Below are 23,680 nucleotides of genomic sequence, written 5' to 3'. Positions count from 1 at the left end.
AATTTAAAAATTCTTAATTATTAATTATGCAAAGTAACTTGTGGCTTTTTTGAATCACATCATCTATTTTAACTGTCTTTACTGACATCTGAGAAAACGAAAGGTCTTTGTCGACGATTTTCTCCACCCCTCTCAGTGCACTGATTTGCTCTCGGTTTCTTCACCTTTTCAAAGTGTGTTGCAAAGGGGAAATTGTCTCGCTTGTGAAATTGTTTGTGAGAAGAGTTCGACTGTCCAATCGGCTTCTCAGATTCCAAAAGCAACAGCTGCAAAGATGCCATTTACATATCTGAATTTGAAGGAAATCTATGTTGTGTGTGGAAGAAGATGAACAGTTTTTATTATTGTGTTCTATTTTATCATATGCATATAGAATAGAAATTTAAAATAATCTGTATTTTTCATATTTGTTATGCGATATATTTTGTTACTATACTATTTTATCATGTTCCATTCTATTAGACGATTACTAAAAGTGCTATATTTCGTTTAGATATATAGTTTGTAATTTTCTTAATTTCTAACTAACATTACATGTTTTAAAACTATAAACATTGTACTATGATCTATATTGTATAGTTTAATATTACATAATATAATTTAAAATTACATAATATTATGTATCTTTTAGATTTTGATATTTAGATTTAAAATTTATATTTGGGTTAGGATTTAGTGACTAGAGTTAGGGTTTAGTATTTAGAAGGTGAGGAGATATAGTTGAGGTCATGATTATATTTTTCCACGCAATCACATGTATTTCATAATGTTATTAATATATACTATTTTATTTATTTTGATACATTCTATTTGAGTTTATGATTTATATTTGGATTTAGGGTTTACTGATTAGAGTTTACAAATAAAAATATTACAGTAATATTAATTAATAAAATTTCATACTAAAATATAAAATTATAAATAGACGTACTACTCAATTCATTATTTTACTTGGAAAAATATGTGGACAGGAAAGACTGATAGAATGATAGGACTCCTAATTAACTATTGCCTCGCACCTCTTATAATTATTTAACTAACCGAGACCAGGATGATAATTAAGCATCTAATATACTTTTATAATCACTAAATAATAATATTACCACCAAGTTTCGGCTTTATTTGTAATCAAAGAGTGAAAGTGTCGATTAATCATCATAAGTCATCGTCATGCCCATTATCTAATCGTTTACCCAGTCAGATAAACAGAGACAGTCAGGCAAATCAGAGCCAGATATTAATATATCCCCTATATATTATTTTAGGAGCACTAAAAGAAAATAAACTTTACTTGATGTGTTATTTACACAATGTCATTTCCTAGGTGTCACTCTCACATTCACTCTCACCCCTATCTTGACAAAACCCTTAACTTACTAGAATTATTACTTATTGTGCCATTGATATATTACAACTTACTTATGTTATTGACCTACTATTTACTTATACGAAATTAAAAAAATTGTATTATTCCTCTGTATTAATTGACGAATGGATGATCTCTAATCTTTCCATGTTTTTAAAATCGTTATATGTTTCAATTAGTGCCAAATCCCATGTACATTCTATATTTAATTGTGCATTAAACATTCAATTTTTATAAGCAAGCGCAAATATAATGAAAGCAAAGTAATATAAAAGTAAGAAGACATGGATCAAACATGTATAACGTTTTACCAGTTTTATTATTTGACGATTGTCTGAAGAAATTAGTTTCAGTTGAAAATATATATTCTAAGCTAATAATGTATGTTATACTGTGACCTCTGCAACTACAACAATGATCTGTTAGAAATAATAATGCATCTACAATAAACATATCTTATATTTCATAAACTATGACATAGTCAACAAAATATATATTATAAGAGAAATTGCTTACAGAAAAATAAAATCCCGCTTTTTAAATTTCATGTTTAATGCATAGTTAAATATAGAATGTAAATTCTATATTAGTTCAACATACTCCAACCATAACTTCATTTCAATGGTTCGATATATAAATAGTAGTAGGAGCACACATAAAAATCATCTTAAGTTTATCATACCTAATTTAGCTACAATTACGTCGTTGATTAATATTTACAACTTTCCTCAAACTGTAACTTTAACCGCACAAAAATAATCATATCGTAGCATTTTGAAACATTGTTCATGTAACATAAACTTTCCTTTATCCGTAATAATCATATCGGAGTAGGTAATATTTTTGGTAAGAATATATCGGTTTTAATTGTTAGAGAATTTGACCATTGTTCATGTGATATAAACTTTCCTTTATTTTTTTCAAACCCATACCACAATCATTAATGTAAATATTTTTTGCAAACATGATTTATTATCGATATCAAATAATACGGCAAGTTTATAATTGGTGAGATGCACAATTTACGTAAAAATTAATTACGAATATTGTAACAATTATGACGATTTTATTATTAGAGATTATTGCTCGACGAGTCATAGAACCTATTTAACTCTCATTGCCGAGTTGATATCACCCCAGCACAACCAACTTCTTAAATCATTCCTTAGCAAAAACATTCTCACAAGAAAAAGAGGTATATCATTTTTTTAGTAAAATAAATAAATAAGTGTGTTTTGTTTGGTAAACTAATTCTGTGTGATGTCTTTCTATAGGATTGTAAATCATGAGTTCTCAAGAAAGCTTTTATATCATTTCATATTTTATTTTTCTATTATCTATATTTCTTTAGTTATTGCAGTCATCATTTTATTATGAAAGCAATTATTCTATTGCCTATGTTTTGTTTTATCTTAAGTTCATAATATATTTACTTTAGCTATTGTTTACTTCTATTGATTTTTTTCCATAAAATATACTTCAATTGAATCTAACCAATTATATAAACTTTTCAAAAAAATAAAATAAACATTATATATACATGTACATTTTCGATCTATTGGATCAAAATACATTAAAACTAATAATATTTTAGACTAATTTACTCCGTGTAAGGCACGGGCTATCACCTAGTTAGAAAGTATTAAGGTTCACGTCTTCGGTTGCACATTATGAAATTCATGTTTCATAAATAACAACACGGGTTTCCGCGTCCAGTCCATTCGAATATTCAAAAGTATTTTTAACAAACCGATTCTCAAATGAGTTTTTCTTTACTTTTTTGCACGAAATGATCATTCATAACAGGTCGAAAAATATCTCAAATTCAAATAGCAATTCGAGTCATATCGCAAACGCAATAACATAAAATGAATTCGAGTGACTGTAATTAGTAAGGACATGTTATCTTTAGCCAAAAACAGACATGTAAAATAGAATGGTATTTTTTTTGTACTCCTCTTTTGTTCATTATAGTTGATGATCAACTTTTAATGGGTGTCGTTTCATTGTAGTACAGACTACATAGTTTTACTTTTTCAACATACTCTCATATATTTAATATGATTGAATATTAGTGTTTACTGAAAATTTGATTATAACTGAAATGTCGAATGTTTCAGGGGGTGATTGATTTGGTTGTAACTGTAGAGAATTTACTGTAGGATTTAGGTTGTATAATTTTTTGCTTTACTTTAAGTGATGTAGATTTAAAATTTATTAGTACAGCAATATTTTTTGTTTTAGAAAATAATATAGTTACAGTCATTTTCTCTACATTTTTGCTGTAGCTTTAAAAATCAATATCAAACATGAATGGTGATTTTAAAGGTTATAGGTAAAACTTAAAGCTAAAACCACCTCATACAACCCAACCAATCACATCCATACTGTCTTTCATTTTCATAACGTACATACATCCAAAGACTATGTTCCTTCTTATGCCATACCGCATACTCAAAGATAAATACAAATATTACTACCTCTACTTAAGTGTATTTTGGTACATGCTTTTAAAAGTGGATAGCCTGGTCTAATTTATACACTTCGCTTTTCAATAAAATATTAGAAAGAGTGATCGCTCATCCACACAGTTGATTAGAGAGGTAATTATTAAATTACTTATGTTTAAACTTGAAAAACCATGATGAGAAATTTCAGGCAAGAAAGCAGACAGAAGAAAAAACCTTTAAATAACTTAAAAATTATAGGTTTAAAAGTCGAAGTCAGTCTTTGAATTTTTGACTATATACAAAGGTTGTTTTAGAAAACAAACTGCAAACGCGTATTATTGGTAAATATTTCCCTCTGTTCAGATGACTTTTGGTAAATATCCCCGTATTAAGGCTCGATGGCTACTAATTTTATAATCACTGTTTCTAGAAACTTTCTGTTATCGATAAGTCGGTGTTATAGTTATACGACGTGGCCGCAGATCCATTTCAGTAGCACGACATGTGTTGCAGATTTTGTCCATATGGATCACATGAAACCACCCCAAATACGCGTGTCAGGCTCCCAACGGAACATTCGAAACCTAATCTTGTTAGTCTCAGTGATGCTCACACATCCTCGTACTACATTCACAACACCGACATTTTCGAAAACCTCACAAAATCAATGGCAGAGTTTCATCTTCCTTCGGAGAACGAAGCAGAGACACTTCAAGCCGAAGATTTCGAAGAAAACGCTACTTTCATCGACGAGGAGTACCTCAACTACCTCCATTACATGGCTTCACGGAGCAACCATGGACATGACACGTTTGGGTCTTACGATGAAATCTTCGGTCGTGTGTTGGGGAATTCATCTTCTACACGGCGGCAGGAAGTGACGGAGGAACTTCCGGTGGTGGAGTTGACGGCTGAGGAACTGATGGAGAGAGGTTTGATGGTTTGCGCCATATGTAGAGAGGAGCTCGCTGCTAATGAGATACTCTCTGAGCTTCCTTGTAGCCATTGTTACCACAAAGACTGTATCTCGAACTGGTTGACTAATCGGAACACTTGCCCTCTTTGCCGTCACAATGTTGGAAACTAGTTAGGTTGGGTTTTCTTGAATCTCTCTTTTGGTTGAAGTTGATCAAATCTTTACTGTACCTTGAATATGTCCCAAGAAAAATCGAGTGAACTAGCTATCCTTTCTATCCAAAAGGATTTGTTTAGACTAATTAACTTCGAAAGCTTGTTTACTTATGGTGTAAAAACAAAGATAACAAAAAGATAAAACTATGTTAGTCTAGATCTTTTGTTTTCTATTATTATCGGACAATGATGTATCTATTTTCTGTAAACTTTTTTTTTCCTAATGTGGATCTTCCGTCACACTTTACAGACTTTTGAGTCTACATCACGTGATTTTTTTTGTATATCACGTGAATTTACAAACCAATGGAAAATTCCAATAGAAAGAGAATCAATGCATGATCAATCCATGTCACCTCCATAACCTTTTTCACAAAAAAAAAAATTGTGAACGCAACTGCAACCCATGCAAGTAATTGTAACCCGTGCATACGAGTACGACAACCAACATGTTGATCAATCCACATCTTGCACGCTGTTCTAGTTTTCACGTTATATGAGTCCAGTAGAGTTTCGATGAACCACAAATTATGATTAAGAATATAGTTCCATTCGATCATGAAACAAGATCAAGCATGGAAAAAGGATCAAGCAAGTAAACGTTTTGGACCTTTAAAGAAAATTGAAAATCTGTACCAAATACTAAAACTAAACTTCTTTCTCTGTTAAAATGTGGAACTTATTGACTTATTTACAACATCTGAAATGATAGTTCACCAACTAATACATTATAAGACAGATTAGTTATGGTTTTGGATTGAGGCCAACGATCTAATAAGAGACCACTGTACCTTTTTCTTTTCTGCCAAATATGTGAATATAGACCATATAAATATGAGAAGGGTTTGTAGTGTTACAAAATTTTAAGAATTCTTGGGAAGATGGGAGTCCCTGAGCGCAAGCCACATAAAGCAAGTCCAAGTGTGAAACAGGAAGGGTCTATAACCCAGCCTTCGAATGGACATGTGCCAAATTGCTTCACTGATTTCGCAGGCAAGCATAATGCGGTCTCTGGTTTCTGGTTCAGTATCACAGAGACCTCAAGAGGAGGAAGTATTCGTACCTCACAAAGAGAGACGTTGCCTTGTAGGTAGTCTGTTGAGGTTTTGTAATCAAGAGATTAAAATCATGCTTAGGTACTGATCCTTTGAACCAAATGTTTCCCATCCACTATTGCTCTTCTTCAAATTGAGTTCTAGGTTTAGGTGATTTGGAAAAACAAATCTCTGTTGTCCTTCGATTTCCCACAAGTAAGAGTCTTCTGCATCAGAACATGATGGTAGGGGAAGAGTGGTGACTGGTGAGAGTGATCTGTAATTGCTCAGACGCCATGGATCGAGCTCCCCTGAAGCAAGCACAAACCCCAGTGGTCACAAGCATTTGATACTGTAGCTGTTAGAGGCAGCGACAACTCAAGGGGGCCATTAGTACCAAATATCAATCAAAGGTCCCAGGTTTGTCCAATGACCATACCAAAAATTTATCCTCTCACCATTACCCAATTCAGCACGTATCAAACGAGCTGCCAGTCCTCTCAGTTTGAACAATGAGCGCCATGTCCATCAATGCTCCAGAAAATACTTTGTTTTATCATGTAATACCGCATCATATGAATTTAAGGCAGAGAGTTAGGTTCGACTGACCAAAGTCTCTAAGCCCCAAACCACCCTCAACTCTCGGAAGGCAGGCCTGCTTCCACGAAAACCTTTGTCACATATCTAAACATTGTTTTTCCACACAAAGCTACCGGGACGCAAGATTATGCTATAAAATATGGTTAAAATCATCTTTTATAAACCAAACTATACGTGATGACGCGCGCCTTCCATAGGGTGAATTGACTATAAAAAATTGAAATTTTTAGTTTATAGATATTCGAAAAATAAAAATACAAATCACATATATTACATTTTATACAATGACATGTTAAACTAAACTGATTATGCGGGTTAATCTAAACTATTAAAACTGAAGTACAATTAGTAATTAACCCTAACTTTTTCTCAATATTTACCTTCAAATGCCATTGAAAATAACTTTAATTTAAACCTCTCTAAATCTTCCTTGAAAATAGCCAATCAATTAACTCTGCCTAAGTTGTTTCCATATTCTTTTTTTTTTTTGAAGATTCCATATTCTACGCCACAGATTTTAACAATATCTAATATATTGATTATCATATATTTTCAAATATTCAATTTAGTTAAAACTGAAGGCAGAATATTATCACAGTATAATTCATCAGTTTGGGTATTGAACGCTATGAAATCAATCGAGGATGCTGATTCTCAATGCAAGAGTATTGTCAGCAAAGGCCTTGTACGCGTGGCTGATATCAAGTTCTCTCTATCCTACAGACCCAAATTTTTCTCTATTGTGATTGTCTCAGATGCTCTTGGATTATTTTTTATCCAAGTACCTAAATAAAGAAGACCGTGCCTGAACTTCCTAGAGTTGCTTCAGATGGTGTAATTCCTTTTGCAGGTAATCTATTCTATTAATTCTCCTGTATGAACGGTTGATATTAGTTGGATCTATTTAAAAAAAACAAGGAAGCAATGTCTAACAGTATAATATCTAATTATACAGTTCTAAAAACCCACGATCATCATCTATCGAAAAACAGTTATGGTGAACTCCATTTAAAAACAGTTTGTTTTACTAACCTATTTAAAAATAGTTACTATTGTGTACTTGCCTTTCTTTTCATATTTATAAAAAGAACGTGGTTGATATTAACGTAACTACTTACAATATTTGATATAAACCATATTACTTTTTTGTAGCTCCCTGGAAGTGGTTGATATTACTTTTACGTAACATAACTCACTACAATATTTGATATAAACATAGATGGTTGAGTATTATGACAATAAGTAGTTATGATCTACATCCGCAAATCCTAGAGAAAAAATTAGATATTCAGAGATATAATTAGTTATAGTCTGAATTTTATAAAAATTATATTTCTTAAAAAATAAAAAATAAAAAATATATTCGTCTTTTTAAGGACGAATCATAAATTTGCCTCAACTATTTGAAAAAATCAATTTACAAATGCGAGTTATGAGTTTTTACTCAGATGGGTGCGGATTAGTAGATTTTGGATTGTGGGTATCCGCCGACCCAAAAAGTATTTAAAAAAAAATTAAACACTTTTTTTAAAATATGGTAATTAAAAAAATAATTTTAAATTATTAAAATATATATTTTTATTAGAAATATAATAACTAAATTAAATAATTAGTTAAAAATTATAATCCGTGGACAGCCGCAAAATTAAATGCGGCGGATGCCGGTACAAATTATTTGTTTGTAGGTTGTGCGGATCATATTTTTTTACCAAAAAAAATTGAAATCCGCGGGTTGGCAGGTTCGACCGACAATATATCGGATCAATTTTTAAATTGCTATTATTTAATAAAATATATTTTGATTAAGATTTATACACAAATATGATTATAAAGAAAAATAAAAATATCATCACAAAAAAACACAAAAATGAGAATTAAATTAAAATAAAAATATACCCGCCCTTTAAAGGGCGGGTAAGAATCTAGTTAATTTTTTAAAAAAGAAGTAAATACTTATATAAACTTACTAGGTGTTTTCCTGCACCATGTGCAGTAAAAGAATTTTAAAATATTTTTAATAGATAAATATAAATTATATTTAACTTTTATTAATATTATAAATTTTCTTTTCTTATCAATATTTTAATATAAATTTGATTTAACTGAACATTAAAATTAAGATAAAATTAATTTTGTTTATTTTGAATTATATTTAAGAATGTGCATGTATATATTTTAAATTATAATCTGAGGTAGGTTTTTCTATCTATTTATTTTATTTAAATATATTAAATAAATATGTAAAATTGCATAATTGTCAAAAATTAAAATTAAACAATATTTATAAAATATGTAGATATATATAAGAAACTAATAATTTTACGATTTAATTTGATTTTATGATTTAATTTTTATAATTTTCTAAAAATATGTATATATTTTTGAAATATGTTTAATTTAAATGATATTTCGAAATTTGAAATGCCATAATTGAATATAATCGAAATTCGAAAGTTTACCAAAAATATAGATTAACATTAAATATAATTGTCCATGTCATATTAATCTATAAGACATGTCATCAATTTTAGTAGTCATGTCACAATTATTAATCTAGGTGTTTTCCTGCACCATGTGTAATGATGAATTTTTTAAAAGTTAAATTTTATATTTTAAAATGTAATTTATTAATATTATATATTTTAATTTTGACCAATAACTAATATAAATATCATTAATTAAGCATAAAATTAAGAGAAAATATTTTTTTATTTTAAATTATATTTAAGAATGATATATATAAAGTTAAAATCATAGATTAAAAAAAATATTTATTTCATTTGGTTAAATGTATTAAATCAACGTGTACAAAATTACTAAAAAATCATATAAAATTGTATAGTTATCAAAAATTAAAACTAAATAATATTTACATAATTTGTAGATACCTAAAAGAAACTAATGATATTACGATTTTTTTTTTAAATTCCGAAAATTTAGAAAATTTTAGATAATAAATTTTTTATAATTATAAAAATAAATTATATAATATTTCGAAATTCAAAATATCATATTTGAATATATTTATTTTAGTGATGATTTATGACTTATTACCATATTCCACAAAGTTTACCAAAAATATAAATCAATATTAAATATAATATATGAGTTATAAAATATATATTAAATATAATATATGAGTTATTGCCATATTCTAAAAATATTTCCAAAAAAATATATCAGCATTAAATGTAATTGTCCATGTCATATTTAACCATATGACATGCCATCAATCTTAATAGCCACGTCATAATTTTTTTGTGAAAACGATTGTAGAGAAGACATGTGGCAAATCACTTCTCAAATATAGACTAGGGGATTTATGAGTTTAAGAAAAAAGAAAAATAAACAATTAAATTATTGCTTTCACCTAGATCAAATTACACTATGGAGATTTTATGAAACTACATACAAAAGACAACTAACCTAGGGTGCCTGTGTAAGAATAGTCTAAGATGATATATATATATATATCAGTCTAGCATAGGGTTTAGGGGATTTATGATTTTGCATTCATTGCAATCAAATAAGGCCTATGTATGATTAAGCCAAAAAATCATTGTAATTGATCGTCTCAAAAACATATATATGGAAAGAATGATATATCTGTGGTTTGACTAACACCAATTTTATATCTTTGATTACTAATCATCGCATTTTTATGATCAATCATTGATTTAACATCGAATGTTCTGAGTTAAAATTGGAAACAAATAATTTTACTTTCCATTAGAAATAGGTAAAGTCAGCAATCGCGTTATATCAGATCACTTCAAAAATACATGAACTGATTCAAAAAATTATTCCAATAACATTTATGATGATCTATCAATTGCAATGATTGTGGTCATTAATAATATTTGATTTCTCATGAACGTTAATTACAGACATAATTTTCTGTCTATAACATGCTTCTACAATTGACCTTGAATTACAGACAATATGCTCAACACATTGTACCAATTTAAAAGATTGCAGTACGATTTAAAAAATGCTAGGTCCTTACTCACTTCGGTTTCTAGTCAGGACTAATTCAGTGGGGCCAGGACAATCGGCTATCAAAAAAAAGAAAAAAAAATTAACCCCCATTTTTACATGATAAGAGTTGGGTCTCCATAAGTTTTAGACAACTTTACGATTCATAAATACAAATATCTTTACAAAGCGAAAAAATTTCGAAACATTCATAGTAAAAATAAGTGAATACATGACCTGTGATATAGAAAAGGATCACTTACTTGTCTTCAGGTACATTCTTAAGGAAAAGGATCACTTACTTGTCATCAGGTACATGCTTAAGGAAAAGCGGCGGTTCGAAACATTTCATAGTAAACCGAAAAAATAGTATGATTCATCAGGTACTTGCTTAAGGAAAAGTGGTGGTTTGGTTAGATAACAGAAACATAAAGAAAACACAACTACATATATCATATACTGAAATATTTCATTAACAGAGAAGTGGTGGTTTGGTCAGATAAGTGGTGGTTTGGTCGGCTGATGGAAAAAGTTCCATAGTAAACCGAAAAATAAACAGAACCATCATATACCATTTATGGAAGAGTTACCAAACCATGGTTACATATACGAAAATGCACAGGTTACACATTATAATTAATTGGTAGATTTATTTGACAATGACGTACATGTAACTTTTTTTTTTTTCTTTTTCTTTTTTGTCAGCTGTCCATCTTATCTAGATCAAGTGGTGGTCCGACGAGCCGAGTCTCCGTGGAGTCTCTCCATCTGACCGGGTCTGATCTATATGGGAAAAAATGTATCCTCTCTTTCTTGCTTCTTTAGCTAGAGCATCGGCCCGTCCATTCATGTTTCGAGGAATATGAGATAGTCTCACATCCTCAAAATATTCATGGAAGCCCTGGAAAATCCCGATCTCTGTCGCGAATGCTGGCCACTCCCCCGGATTCGTAATCATGTCCACCAGATCCGTGCAGTCCGTCTCGAAGCTTATCGTGGTGATCCTCATGTTCCTCATACATGAAGCTGCCCAGAGTAAACATTCCATCTCAGCGTGAAGTGCTGAGAGGCTCCTGCTACATGCCCTTTGTCCAAAGGATACAGAGCCCATTTGGTCCTTGAAATTCCACCCTAAGCCACTAACGCTGCCATTATCAATCCATGAAGCATCAATTCGGCAGGTAGGGATTCGGGGTATTCAAGGGGGCACTGTCTCCACTTCTGAAGAATGGGTACCGTCATGTTCTCCCTCTTCGTCCTCCTTTTCGTTAGCCGTCCTCCAACATTCGGCCTCGAGTGTCGCATGTTGAAGAGTATCCATCGGGGATACGACTTACATGTAACAAGTCTAGGCAAATAAAAGTTATTCAAAAGATGGCTTGAGGTGAATCCTAATGATGACAAGTAAGCAATGACATACTTGTTAGTAGCACATGATAAAAAAAATTATTAATAAAATTTCTCCTCAAATCTATAATATAATGCCACAGTTGAGGTTCTCCCTGCTTGCCACGTCATCATTTTTTTTGCGGTTGGGCTTTTCTATTTTTTTGGGTTTCTCTTAAGAAATTCATTATGTTCGGCCCATAATTTCTCTTCTCAATATTCGCACGACACAAAAGAAACCACGATTAGGGATTCTGCCGCCTCTGTCTAGATTTTTCTTATGGCGATTCCTCTTCTGTTTTCCATCTCTTAAGATCTTTAACACAAGTGCAGAGCTTCCGCCTACGACCGACGAGTCACCAGAAACTCCGAAGCTTTCCTAGGGGTCCGCCGCACAACCCAATTGAATCGGAAGAGAAACATGACGCCATCTATTCCTCATTAAGCTCTGACGCCGAAGGAAAGCGTCGAAGGAAAGGGTATGTGGGAACCGTCCCGACTGCCCGACGAGACTCGCCGTTGGTCGAAGCTCCACCTGAAAAGCAATCTCGAAAGTTTTTAGTAGAGAAGACAGGTGTGTGGTATACAAAGCCGCTCAAAGGCCTTAATTATTTTGATAATATGGAATTTTCTGTTTGTTTGCGGTTGAAATCTGAGAAAAGCTGGGAACTTTTGGTGTAAAGCTACGTTTAAATGATATGATCCGTCTATTTTTCTCTGTTTTCTTAATTGATTAGCATAATAATATTGCAGGTTACTAACTTAGTAAATCTGGGAATATTATTGTTCTTGTGTTGACCTTGGTTGACTTGTGGAATCAGGTTGAAGCAACTGGTGTTGGGAAGTTTAGAAACAAGAGATTAGTAAGTTTTATTGGTTGTTGCGTTGAAGGAGACAAGAGGTTATTGGTAAGAGTACAAGCCTAATGATACTCTCTCGAAGTATCTTTTTCACTGTAAGAGCCTTATTTTCTTATGTTATGAGATTCCTATTTTAATCTTCTTTAGATTTTTTATTGTATTTTTATGTCGTTGTATGCAGGGGGAAAAGCAGCCACTAATGCGTGTTCGAATGGCAGACTATATTGCACAATCACTTGATCACTGCTACAACGAAAACCGAAAGATCTTCTTACACCTGAATGCACACAGAGTCCTCTTTAACGAGGAGGGTGATCCTAATATTGTTTCGTTCAGAATATTTAGCATGTTGATTTCATAATATTTAGGCCCGATTATTAATACATCTTTGTTCACTATCTTTGGATACCAAGTGCAATTGTTTTTTTTTTTTGAAACTAAGATATATAATTTTTGTAAAAAAGACACAACAGGAAATTTAAAAAACACGAGAAAAAAAAAAACGAAACTTCTTCTCTCTTCTCTAGAAAAGCTCCCCGGTGTTCTGCAATTATCGACGCCGTTACGGCGCGTCGCCAAGCACGAGCTCCAGATCCGGTCTCGCCTCCTCTCTAGGATTTCATCTCACCAAGCTTTGCCCTCCTCTGCTCTCGTACTCTCGTCGCCATGGATCGGAAACCGCCTTTAGAGAACGTAATCGACGACGCTGTTGATCTTTCAAGCAATAACTCCTCTTCCTCGATCTCTACTCATCTCACAGCCACTCCAGATCCGCGTTGGCCATCTAAATTTCGCTGGTCAATGGAATCTCCACCCCCGGCAATATCAACATCTACAGTCTCGATTGAGAAAACAATAGCCGGCTCCGAGCTGTCGTCTACTCCTTCGCCAGCGAGCTATGATGATAAAGATATGCATCAAAAAGATGTCATCAATCTGGAGGTGATTCCCAAGGATTCAAGTGAAGCCCAAACTGAAAAAAAAATGGGAGCTAGCAACTCTGGTGTTGAACCCGTACTAGAAGCGGCCAGAGATAACATTACCTCTTCTGAGATCATCTCTTCAGAAAATAAAATGGGAACAATCAACACTGGTGTTGAACAAGTATTAGAGGGGGTCGGAGATATTGTCGTATCTTCAGAGATTACTAGCCAACAGGAAAGTGAAGATGTTAGGAACACTTGTGTTCTAGACTCGAGGTCACCTCAGTCTACTGGTATCCCTCCGATAATTACTGGTTCCCCAAAGAAATCAGTTGATTCTGCAGTAGCTACTTTCGTTCCTTCGATTGGAGCTTGGGCCAGACCACTTGCTTTTACACCACCTGCTACTCCTCCAATGCCTGCAACACCAAGTGATTTCAATCCGCAGCATTTAAACAATCTCCTCGACTCTTTTTGGCCAACACTAACTGATGGAACTGGGCCAAACCAGAAGAAAAGAAACCATCCAAGCGTCGTAAGAGAGTTTCCGCGTATGCCAGTTCAGAAGATTCCGGTCCCTGAGCTTAAAGAGGATGGAACATTAAGATTTCCATGGGCAGCCAGAATGGACCCTGCTACCAGAAACCTCTATCGAGCGGCGAAGCCAACTTTCGACTTGATGGAACGCCTCAGGTAACTATTCCTTCTCAGGTGCTTCAACTAGGACCAGAGAATAAAAAGGAATATATCATTGGCCACTTTCATCGTTGTTCTCTTCCTCCTGGGGGTTTAATCCATGCTGTGGTAAACAGGCTGTGGGGTAGAACCTGTAAAATAGGTTGCCGAAAACTGAATGACTCTTCTTGCATGTTTCATATACCTCATGATTCAACTCGACAGTGGGTAATTCAAAGAGGAGTATGGCATGTTGATGATTGTCTATATTTGTGTCACCTTGGAAATCAGTTAACTCGTTCAATGTCCCTGAGGTATCAACAATACCAGTGTGGATTACTCTGAAAAATGTTCCGGATAGTTGTTACTCAAGATTAGGTCTCAGCCATGTAGCGTCTGGACTTGGTGAGCCTATGCAAACACATAGACCTCGGCTTGATCCGACTTGTTTGGGAGAAGCAAAGGTGCTGGTTGAGGTAAAACTTGACAAGCCTTTTCCGAAGCAAATTGCCTTAGATGACAAACAAGGTAATATTTTTTTGGTGGATGTTGAGTATACATGGATTCCAAGTGTTTGTGGCAGATGTGGACATTTGGGACACAAGGAGAAAAGATGTCTACTTCCAGCTGTGCAACTGAATGCGGAAACAAGTCCTTCACATGAGGACTTAGTGGAAGAACCTCAGGCTGAAATGGAAAAGGTACTAGCTCAGCCTACAGTTGCATCAAATCAATTGGTGTTACCAGCTGATAATGAGGAGTCGAGTTTGGTATCAGCTGAAAACGCAAGGAAACAACTTACGGAACAGACTTTGGAATCTACTGAAGAAAGTGGTATTAGGCATTTGCAGTCACAACTTAGTGTTGAGCCGAAGGATCCCTCAACTCCAGTAAACAACTTCACTTACTCTAAGGTACATGTAGCCAATGGCTCCAACTCTCTTCTCACTCCATCACCATTAGCAAACATACAATCTGCTCCAACTAATGATACTATTATGGAAGAAATTCCATCCCCTGTTATTGTTCTTGAGGCTAACTTGGCTTCAATGGACAATTCATTGGTCCCTCCTTTCTCTCCTACACATGGTAGTCCTTCTATCACTCAAATTGCTTGTAGTGAGTAAGATGATGAGAGAGGGTATATGAGTGATGCTATGGCAAACCTCAACATGTCTAGAGGTGGAAGACCAATAAAACCACTCCAAAAGTTTCAAGATATGGAATGGAAAACAGTAAGAGGAAGAGGTAAAAAAGGTCGCCGAGGCCGCGGAAACTACCTTCCATCTTCGTAGTACTTTCATATTTTCTTGTTTCATTAAGCTTATGAATCATAAGTCTTCTCCTTTGTAAGCTGCTGCTTGGTTTATTATGGGGCATGTCTCTCATCATACTTTCTCAAACTTATGGTTGTTTCAACCATACATTGTATGTTTTTCGTATTTTAATTTGAAAGCCTTTTACAAAAAAAAAGATATATAATTTTCAAATAACATTTTTCTACATTCTAAATATAAAAGAAAAATACAAACTAAATTTGTCCAAAAAAACAAATCAACTAAACCATAGAATATACATTTTTCTTAAGTTTATTTCACATAATTATTCATCAACTTAATTATGCCCGTTAGAATTAACATCTATACTATTAAAGTAAAATACCTAATAGGTTTTTACCCTTATTTTTTAAGTTATTTACAATACCATATCATTTCGTTTTTGAAAATTTTAATTAATTTTGTCCAATATACTAAATCTAAGAGAATGCAGCATTTATTAATCTATGTTTACTCCTAATATCTCTCTTTAAATCTTTTTAGATGTTTCTTTTTCGAAACTTAAAGGCCACGTACGTTACATAAACATGTATATATATACTTTATAAATAAGTTTACCAAGATACATTTCACATACACGTTTTTATGTCATCAAAGTGTGTATGTTTTTCAGTGGAATTAATGTTTGTTACACTAAACATACACATATACTTTTGTATGTTATTGAATATCTCATAGCTAATCATCAAGAAAATTATGCAACATAATGAATAGTTTTCAGACGTTATTCCCAACTTTCATACGTAAGTTTTCCTGATTACGATTTACTGATATCGAATTTCTTAATAGATGAATCTAAATCCCTAAACAGAAAACATAAACAATAATGATTATTATCTTTAGGAAAATAAGAATAAAATTATCATTAACGATTTATTTTGTAAAACTTTAAAAATATTTAGTTTAGAGTTTGTACTAATATCTATAAACATAACTAAACAGATTTCGAAGTAAGATAGGCAACACTCAAATATCTTTAGGAAAATAATAACAAATCAATACAATTAAAATAACAGTTTTTTTAACATCCATTTTATTTAGAGAAGTAAGTACATGAATGCGTTTATCTTTAGTTTTAAATAAAAAACTAGATCTTGACCCGTGCGACCGCACGGGTATTAATTTTCAGTTTTTATTTATTTATACTAAATATTATATTTGTAATATTTGATCATTTTATATTGACTAAGTTAGGGGTGAATATTTGCATATCCACTCGAATTCGATTAAAATCTATTCAGGTTTGAGATTTTGAGTTTAAAGATTCTAACTCTATTCAGGTATTTATAAATTTTGGTTTCGGTTTTATTCGGATCTTTGCGGGTTTGATAACCCGTTTAAATTATTTTTAAATTTTTTAAATTTATATATATTTAAATATCCCTAAATCTTAAAAAAAAAATATAACATGTAAACTTGAGTAATGTAAGCCAAAGTAACTAAATTAAAATTTTAAAATAGGTTTAACTTGAATATTTGGATGAAGAATAAATATATATTTTAAGTATTTTGGTGTTTTGATTATTGTTTATCTACTTTAGATGTTTACTTTCGACTATTTTTTATATTTCAAAAATTTGAACAACTTAAAATAACTTATATCTTGGATATTAACTTAAAAAATAGCTAACATATTAAGTATATTAATATGATTTAAATACATTCGAATATCTGAAATATTTCGTTCAGATAAGGTTTGGTTATGATTCTCTAGATACCAAAATGGTAAATCCGTTTGGATAGTATCTAGTTTCGGTTCAAATTTGATAATATTCTTTTCGTTTAGATTTGTTAAACGAAGAGTTGATATTATAATTTCCATGAATTATTTGTCCAACAAAAATGTATTTTTTTCAATTTGACATTGATTTAATTGAAAATTTAATGAAGTATATTTAATTCAAATTTAATTTTAGAAAACACATTAATGTAAGTTGAAAAGACAAAGCATTTAAATAGGAAGTATTATCTAATTGTGTATTTAATTCAAATTTAATTTTGGAAAACGCATTAATCAAAGTGGAAAAGACAACATTAAAATAGTAAGTATTATTTAAATGTCAGTGGCATAGAAGTGTAAATAACACTGAAAACTAAGGGGTATTCTATATGTGTACTTCTCTTTTAATAATATAGATGGAATTAAACCAACCAAATAACCAACTGAGATATAGGAAAATTACGAGTCGCAAGAAAATGTTAAAGTCAGACATATCAAATTTATAGTTTTGTAACATGTTAAATTATTGTGTTTAATGTCCACCTCACATTATATGTTATCAAATATTCTCAATGTATAATCCTAATTGCATAAGTAATCGAGACAGACTTTTATGAATATAATCACTATAATCGTAGACTTATTTGATATAATATTTACAAAAATTTAATATAAATTTAATTTATTATTATGTTTTTAGTAATATTGTTTTTTCAAATCAAAAGACAAAACCAAAAGAAAAAACCAACGACGATTTAATACTTACAAATATGTTAACAGTTTTTATATCTCAAGAACAGAAAAACTAAAATCAAATTGGAACCAAACTAGAAACCCAATAGGTATCTGAATATCTTAAATACAGTTTATATTCTTACAAATTATATTTAATTTAAAATTAAAAAAATATTCTAAAACTGCCACCTGTAAACCGAACTACCCAAAAACAGACTACCCTACTACCTTTTTATCCAAAATATTTAAATTATCTTAATTTCCCGTTAGAACATAATTACTCAAATATTTTTATCCAAAATATCTAAATTTATCTTAATTTAAATCCAATTATTCGAAATTATTCAAAAAAGAACCGGACGAGAACCGAACTGAACTCAAAATTTTAACGGGTTCCTAATATTATAATCCGAACCAAACCGAAAACCAAATTAACTAGGCCAAAACCAAATTCAAATTCATAAATAACCGAATGGTTCTTATATCTTTTTGAACTGAAAAACGAAAATCAAACCAGAATCAACATGAAAAAAAAAAAAAAGAATAATACAAATTGGAACCAAATCAAAAACCGAACATCTATATCTAAACATATTAGTGAACCAACAAACAAGTTAATAAATATGTTAACAAGAAATAATTCCGCACTTTGAAAGCGCGGATCAAAATCTAGTGTCCTATTATGTTTTGACTATTCTCTTATGATGATCACTCTAAGAGGATAATAGGGAAATAAAACATAAATATTAATGCAACACAATAAAATAAAGAAAAAAATGATTTGGATTCTAACTAAAAAGGGTCCAAACTAACAATTGTAATACAGAACCAGTATGATCAACTGTTATCCAAAAAGGATAAAATTCATTGTACACCATTTAGTCCACAATTGTCTTACGGAAAAAATAAACAAATGTTTTCAGGATAAAAGTTATCAAACTAAGAAAAAAAGAAAAATGTTTGAAAAACGATAAACAATATATTAAAACACATACACACAAAAAAATCATACAAAATCGATAACATCGAATTAAAATGCCAATGAAAACCGAATATAACCTACACTCAAAAAATACAAGCAAACCCCGCGCAAAAAGGTAAAATGATTGAAAACCGATAGGTAATATATTAAAAACAAATACACACAAAAAAATCATACAAAATTGAGAATATCGAATTGAAATGCCAATGAAAACCGAAAATAACCTAAACCCAAAAAATACTAGCAAACTCCACGCTTGCGCGGGGTAAAACCCCCTAGTAATAAGAAGGATATAATTGGTAGGATATCTAGTATTTATGAATATTGCTACAATGACATTTTAGAACAGAAGAAACTAAAATATTTTAGATCGATCCATTTTTTTAAACACCCATCGATCCTCTCTTTTATTTTTATTATCCTAACATTTTATTCAGCCCCCTTGAGTCCAACTTTTTTTTGTTTTTTTGTTTACATCAAATCTGCCCAACTTGTAAAAAATAGCAAATGATGAATGAATACCTCTTTTCATTGGTCAGAGTGGTACATTATTTGGGCTTTGCTAAAATTGTTCTTCTCTAATTGTTTTCCATATGGACTGCAAGTGATCCATTGATTTGTTTTATTACGACAAGCTCATGATCCATTAGTTTATTTTAAGATATGATAGTTCTTTAACTTTGATGTCTACATGGAAGGTGAAACTCTCATTTAAGCACTACAATCCAAAACGAATCTATATATATATATATATAAAGTACAGTGTGTTCTCTCCTGCTGACACATAGGATGACACGTCACTAAGTTGTTCGACCACAGGACAACACGTGTCCTCATTTATTTAAACGCTACGCATCATTTCTATTGGGTTTTGTTTATGTGTTGTGTTTTTGGCTGTGTCTGGCCCAATGCTCCTCCGCATCGTGTGGATTGTCGTGGGATCTCAGCTCGCGTTCGAAGATCCTCTCCTTCCCAAGCACCTCCTCCACACAATCCACCGGAATCAGAGCTCCACGCCATTGTGATAGCACCGCCCAAGCCGTCACTAATCCTCATCTCGATCCCATGGATAAGGCATCTTGAAGTTCCGGAGTCGTGCTCTGCTCTGGTAAGGATCGTCGTTGTCAACAGATCCGGCGAGAAGAAGATCGAGCAACGTTAATGGCTATTTCTTCCTCTTTTGCACATCTGGCCCTTCGTCTTCTGGCTTCTTTAAGTTAGGCCCCTGAACTTTTAACACGTGCAGAAACGTCCTATTGATGCCGCCCCAAACATTTCTGATCATGCAATCTAGACCCAACGAGTATCCAGAATTTGCAACACTGGTCGTGTGGTTTCATCTTATTTCGTTTAAACCTCAGATGTTTCTGAATTGCAGAAATAACCTTGCAATGTCTCCCAAAACTTCCAATTGTGCACTTTAAAACCCTGTAATATGCAATTATGCATCTAAATGCAACCTAAAATGATCATTATGAACTAAAATATGCATATAAAACTCAGAAAAATGTATGAAAAGTACAGTTGACTAACATTTTTAAAAAGGTCAAAAATAAAAATATTGATGACAATATAAAATAATTATAAATTGGTGGTAAGTTTACTAAATGATTTCTAACAATGATAATATAATAGATAGTAAAAATTGTAAGAAAAGATAGTAAGAATAATATAATACGAAAAAATATCTTGGATAAGTCCAAACTTAATTAAATCATTAATCATGATAAAATAAGTAATATTATAAGTTCGAACAACTTTTTCCCACCATCTCAACAAATGAGAAAAGAAAACATGATACATCAGTGTAAAATTTTAAAATGTATAATAAAATTCACATTTTTAACATTTGAATATTGAACCACATATATTAACAATACAGCGAATGCTCCATAAATAATTTTTATAGCTAACAATACATCATATAGTCTTTATAACTAACAATAAATCATACAGTTGGTTGTCTGTTATCTTTTTGGTTTAGCCTAAACTTTGGTAATAAAAAAATAAAAAATTACAGAATTCATTATTTTCAAAATTTTGTTAATGTGGGTTTGAAGAAACATAAAAAAACAACATGAATATACTTTTCTCAAAGATAATAATACATAAATATATAACCTAACATATATTTGTAAATATTAAACAATAAAAAAAAACAATATCAAATTTTATGCTACCAGCCTATTTTTTAAAAGCTATATATGAATAATATTTACTCAGTTAAATCAGGTTATTGGTTAGGAACACATCTTCCTAGCCAAGGCTACAACAATTCATTCAACTCTTTATAAATACTATAATTTCAGTTCGCAGATTATAACAAATCTTCAAAGGAAGATTATGTCAACTCTTGATTTTATTAATAAAAGTGAAGTGTTATATATATATATATATATATATATATATATATATATATGAATAATTGATTACAAATTTTTTTTGTCATTTTTATCATAAAATCAAAGAAAGTAATCATAATTCATGTAATAAAAATTAATTTATATTAATATAACATTTTAAAATAAAAAAATATTAAACAAAAAACAAAAATATTTACTCTAACTATTTAAATTATTTTCAAATTATAATCCCGTCCGTAGGGCGGGCCGGTCCTAGTCATATATATAATGAGCCACTTTGCTCTCTTCTGAGGGTGTCCACATCAGCAATCTTTTAATGATTGTGGGGTCCACTTGCTGTCTGGTTTACTTTGTCCGAATGGGTTTGGAGTTTGGTCTGGTTCGGATTCTCAGCGTCTGGTTTGATAATGAGTGAAACTCTGAGTTTTGTGCTTTGTCGATTATTCTCTTCCAGATCTCGACCTCGCCGTTTCCATTTTTTCCCTCTTCTCTTCTCTTTAACTCCCCTGTCGTTCAATGTATCTCTTTGAACAATATCGACCTCTCCATTTCCTTCATATCAAAATATATAAATAGGAGAAGGTTGAGAGATTAGAAAAGCAATGCCACTTATCCTGTTATTTTGTGAAATTGTGTTCGTAGATGCTATGTTTTTACTAATGAGATCATTGTATCTGGATTTGTAGATGGGCTATAGAAGCATCGTCTCTTCTGGACAGAGATCATTGAAGCCTTGAAAACCAGCTCGATTCGTCTTCCAATTATCGGAAAGTTGTGGTGAGTGTTTATCATTAGAATCCGTTTTCTTAATGTTTATAATGATTTTTTGTGTTGTTAGGTTTATATTGAGAGGTCTCAATAACTTATGAGGATCGTTTCTCTGTGAAATGAACAGACGTAACTCAGATCATTATCATAGTTGGTGCTAATATGAGAGGGTGGTCTGAGAAGATGAGTGGTGATGAGCTTGAGATCGTGAGGAATCCTGGGGTTGTGCTTGCTTCAAAGAGAGATACCAGACTCAATCAACATTCAAGTTGCTAAGGTTCGTATCAAGTTTTTAAATTTATTCGGTTCATTTTTTATTTTATTCAAAGGATTCATCTTTAGGTTTAGATAGAGCAACAGTGTCGTGGCAAATTTATAGCATTTGGAACTGGAATGTAGATTGATCATATATTATTTGAATCGTCATGATGAGATTGCCAATGGAACATTAAGTTGACTTGACTTAGGTTGGTGGTGGAAGTGTTGCAGGCACATCCAGAAGCTCGAGCATATCGAGTCAAAACTATTCCAATTTACCCAAATCTTTGCTTCACTTTTGGTAAGGAAGTGTCTGATGAGAGATACACACGCTTGGCTCAAGCTTTTGATCCCACTCCTGCAGAAACTCTGCGCATAAACGGTAAAGCTTCTCTCTATATATTGGCTTTTGATTCATTAAGTGTTCTTATGTATATGAATCTTTGGCAGAGAGTGAAGCGAAGATGGATTCAAGGATACTTTTCAGATGGTGCAAGCCGGCGAAGAGAAAGATGATTACCTCTGTAGCAGTAGTAGTCCTCCTTGTGTAGAATGGACACCTGTCATGGACCGGTGTCTTATTGATCTCATGCTTGAGCAGGTCAATAGAGGAAACGTAATGCAAAAATATCAAGATTTGAATATATAGTAATTTAGGTACTTTAAATCTGGATTTTTTCTTTTCTAGCGAGTGAAGAAATTATGTTTTGGTTTTCTTTTTGCAGTATGTGGAAGTTTATGTGTACGTATGGGATGATGACATAACATCACCAAGTGCTGTATTCTCAGCTTCTTTTCATTCCATTAGACACTTTATTTATAACTCTGTTGATCCTCTGAACATTTTCAACCATATGTTTTCACCTTTAGGCTTCTGGACAGAGTTTATAAGTTCATACACACACGATAACTTAACCCATCTTACTAGATTGTACTTCCTCTGTGTAAGGTGTTTTTTTTTTGTCCTTTTCCTTTTGTGACTTATCTCTAAATAATTTGCATAATTTGTTAGTCTGGAACATGCACCATCCCTGAAGCTGTTATTATAGGGAGCATAATACAGAAGTTTATATTCCTGAAAATTTGTCAAGGTAAGGACTTGCCTTCGCTTACCGAC

The 23,680-nt window shown here is 32.0% G+C and overlaps 2 protein-coding genes and 1 long non-coding RNA gene across 4 annotated transcripts; all 3 read left to right on the top strand.

Annotated features, from left to right (window-relative positions):
- Positions 1-4,304: 4,304 nt before the first annotated feature.
- Positions 4,305-5,126, top strand: LOC108854570 (uncharacterized). The gene has a single exon (XM_018628169.2). The coding sequence runs from the start codon at positions 4,319-4,321 to the stop codon at positions 4,901-4,903; it is 585 nt and encodes a 194-aa protein (XP_018483671.2). The 5' UTR covers positions 4,305-4,318; the 3' UTR covers positions 4,904-5,126.
- A 7,028-nt stretch (positions 5,127-12,154) lies between these two features.
- Positions 12,155-15,866, top strand: LOC108852909 (uncharacterized). Its single transcript, XM_057007879.1, has 3 exons — positions 12,155-12,516; positions 12,764-12,897; positions 12,984-15,866. Exon 3 carries the CDS (start codon positions 13,469-13,471, stop codon positions 14,420-14,422), a length of 954 nt encoding a protein of 317 aa, XP_056863859.1. The 5' UTR covers positions 12,155-12,516; positions 12,764-12,897; positions 12,984-13,468; the 3' UTR covers positions 14,423-15,866.
- Positions 15,867-21,960: 6,094 nt separating this feature from the next.
- LOC108842367 (uncharacterized) lies at positions 21,961-23,367 on the top strand. 2 transcript variants are annotated; one of them, XR_001948260.2, is made up of 6 exons: positions 21,961-22,119; positions 22,224-22,314; positions 22,433-22,582; positions 22,773-22,945; positions 23,014-23,179; positions 23,289-23,367. It is a non-coding gene; the product is annotated as an uncharacterized LOC108842367 (long non-coding RNA). The 2 variants fall into 2 exon arrangements; XR_001948258.2 differs by having other exon boundaries at positions 23,014-23,367.
- Positions 23,368-23,680: the final 313 nt, after the last annotated feature.

Source organism: Raphanus sativus, chromosome 4 (assembly GCF_000801105.2).
Source record: "Raphanus sativus cultivar WK10039 chromosome 4, ASM80110v3, whole genome shotgun sequence".
NCBI classification, from domain to species: domain Eukaryota; kingdom Viridiplantae; phylum Streptophyta; class Magnoliopsida; order Brassicales; family Brassicaceae; genus Raphanus; species Raphanus sativus.
The sequence above is the reverse complement of the archived record's forward strand: the minus strand, read 5'-3'. Positions and strand labels throughout refer to the sequence as shown.

Coding starts and splice junctions, on each gene's coding strand:
- LOC108854570 (XM_018628169.2), top strand. CDS start 4,319: ATGTGTTGCAGATTTTGTCCATATGGATCACATGAAACCACCCCAAAT.
- LOC108852909 (XM_057007879.1), top strand. CDS start 13,469: ATGGATCGGAAACCGCCTTTAGAGAACGTAATCGACGACGCTGTTGAT.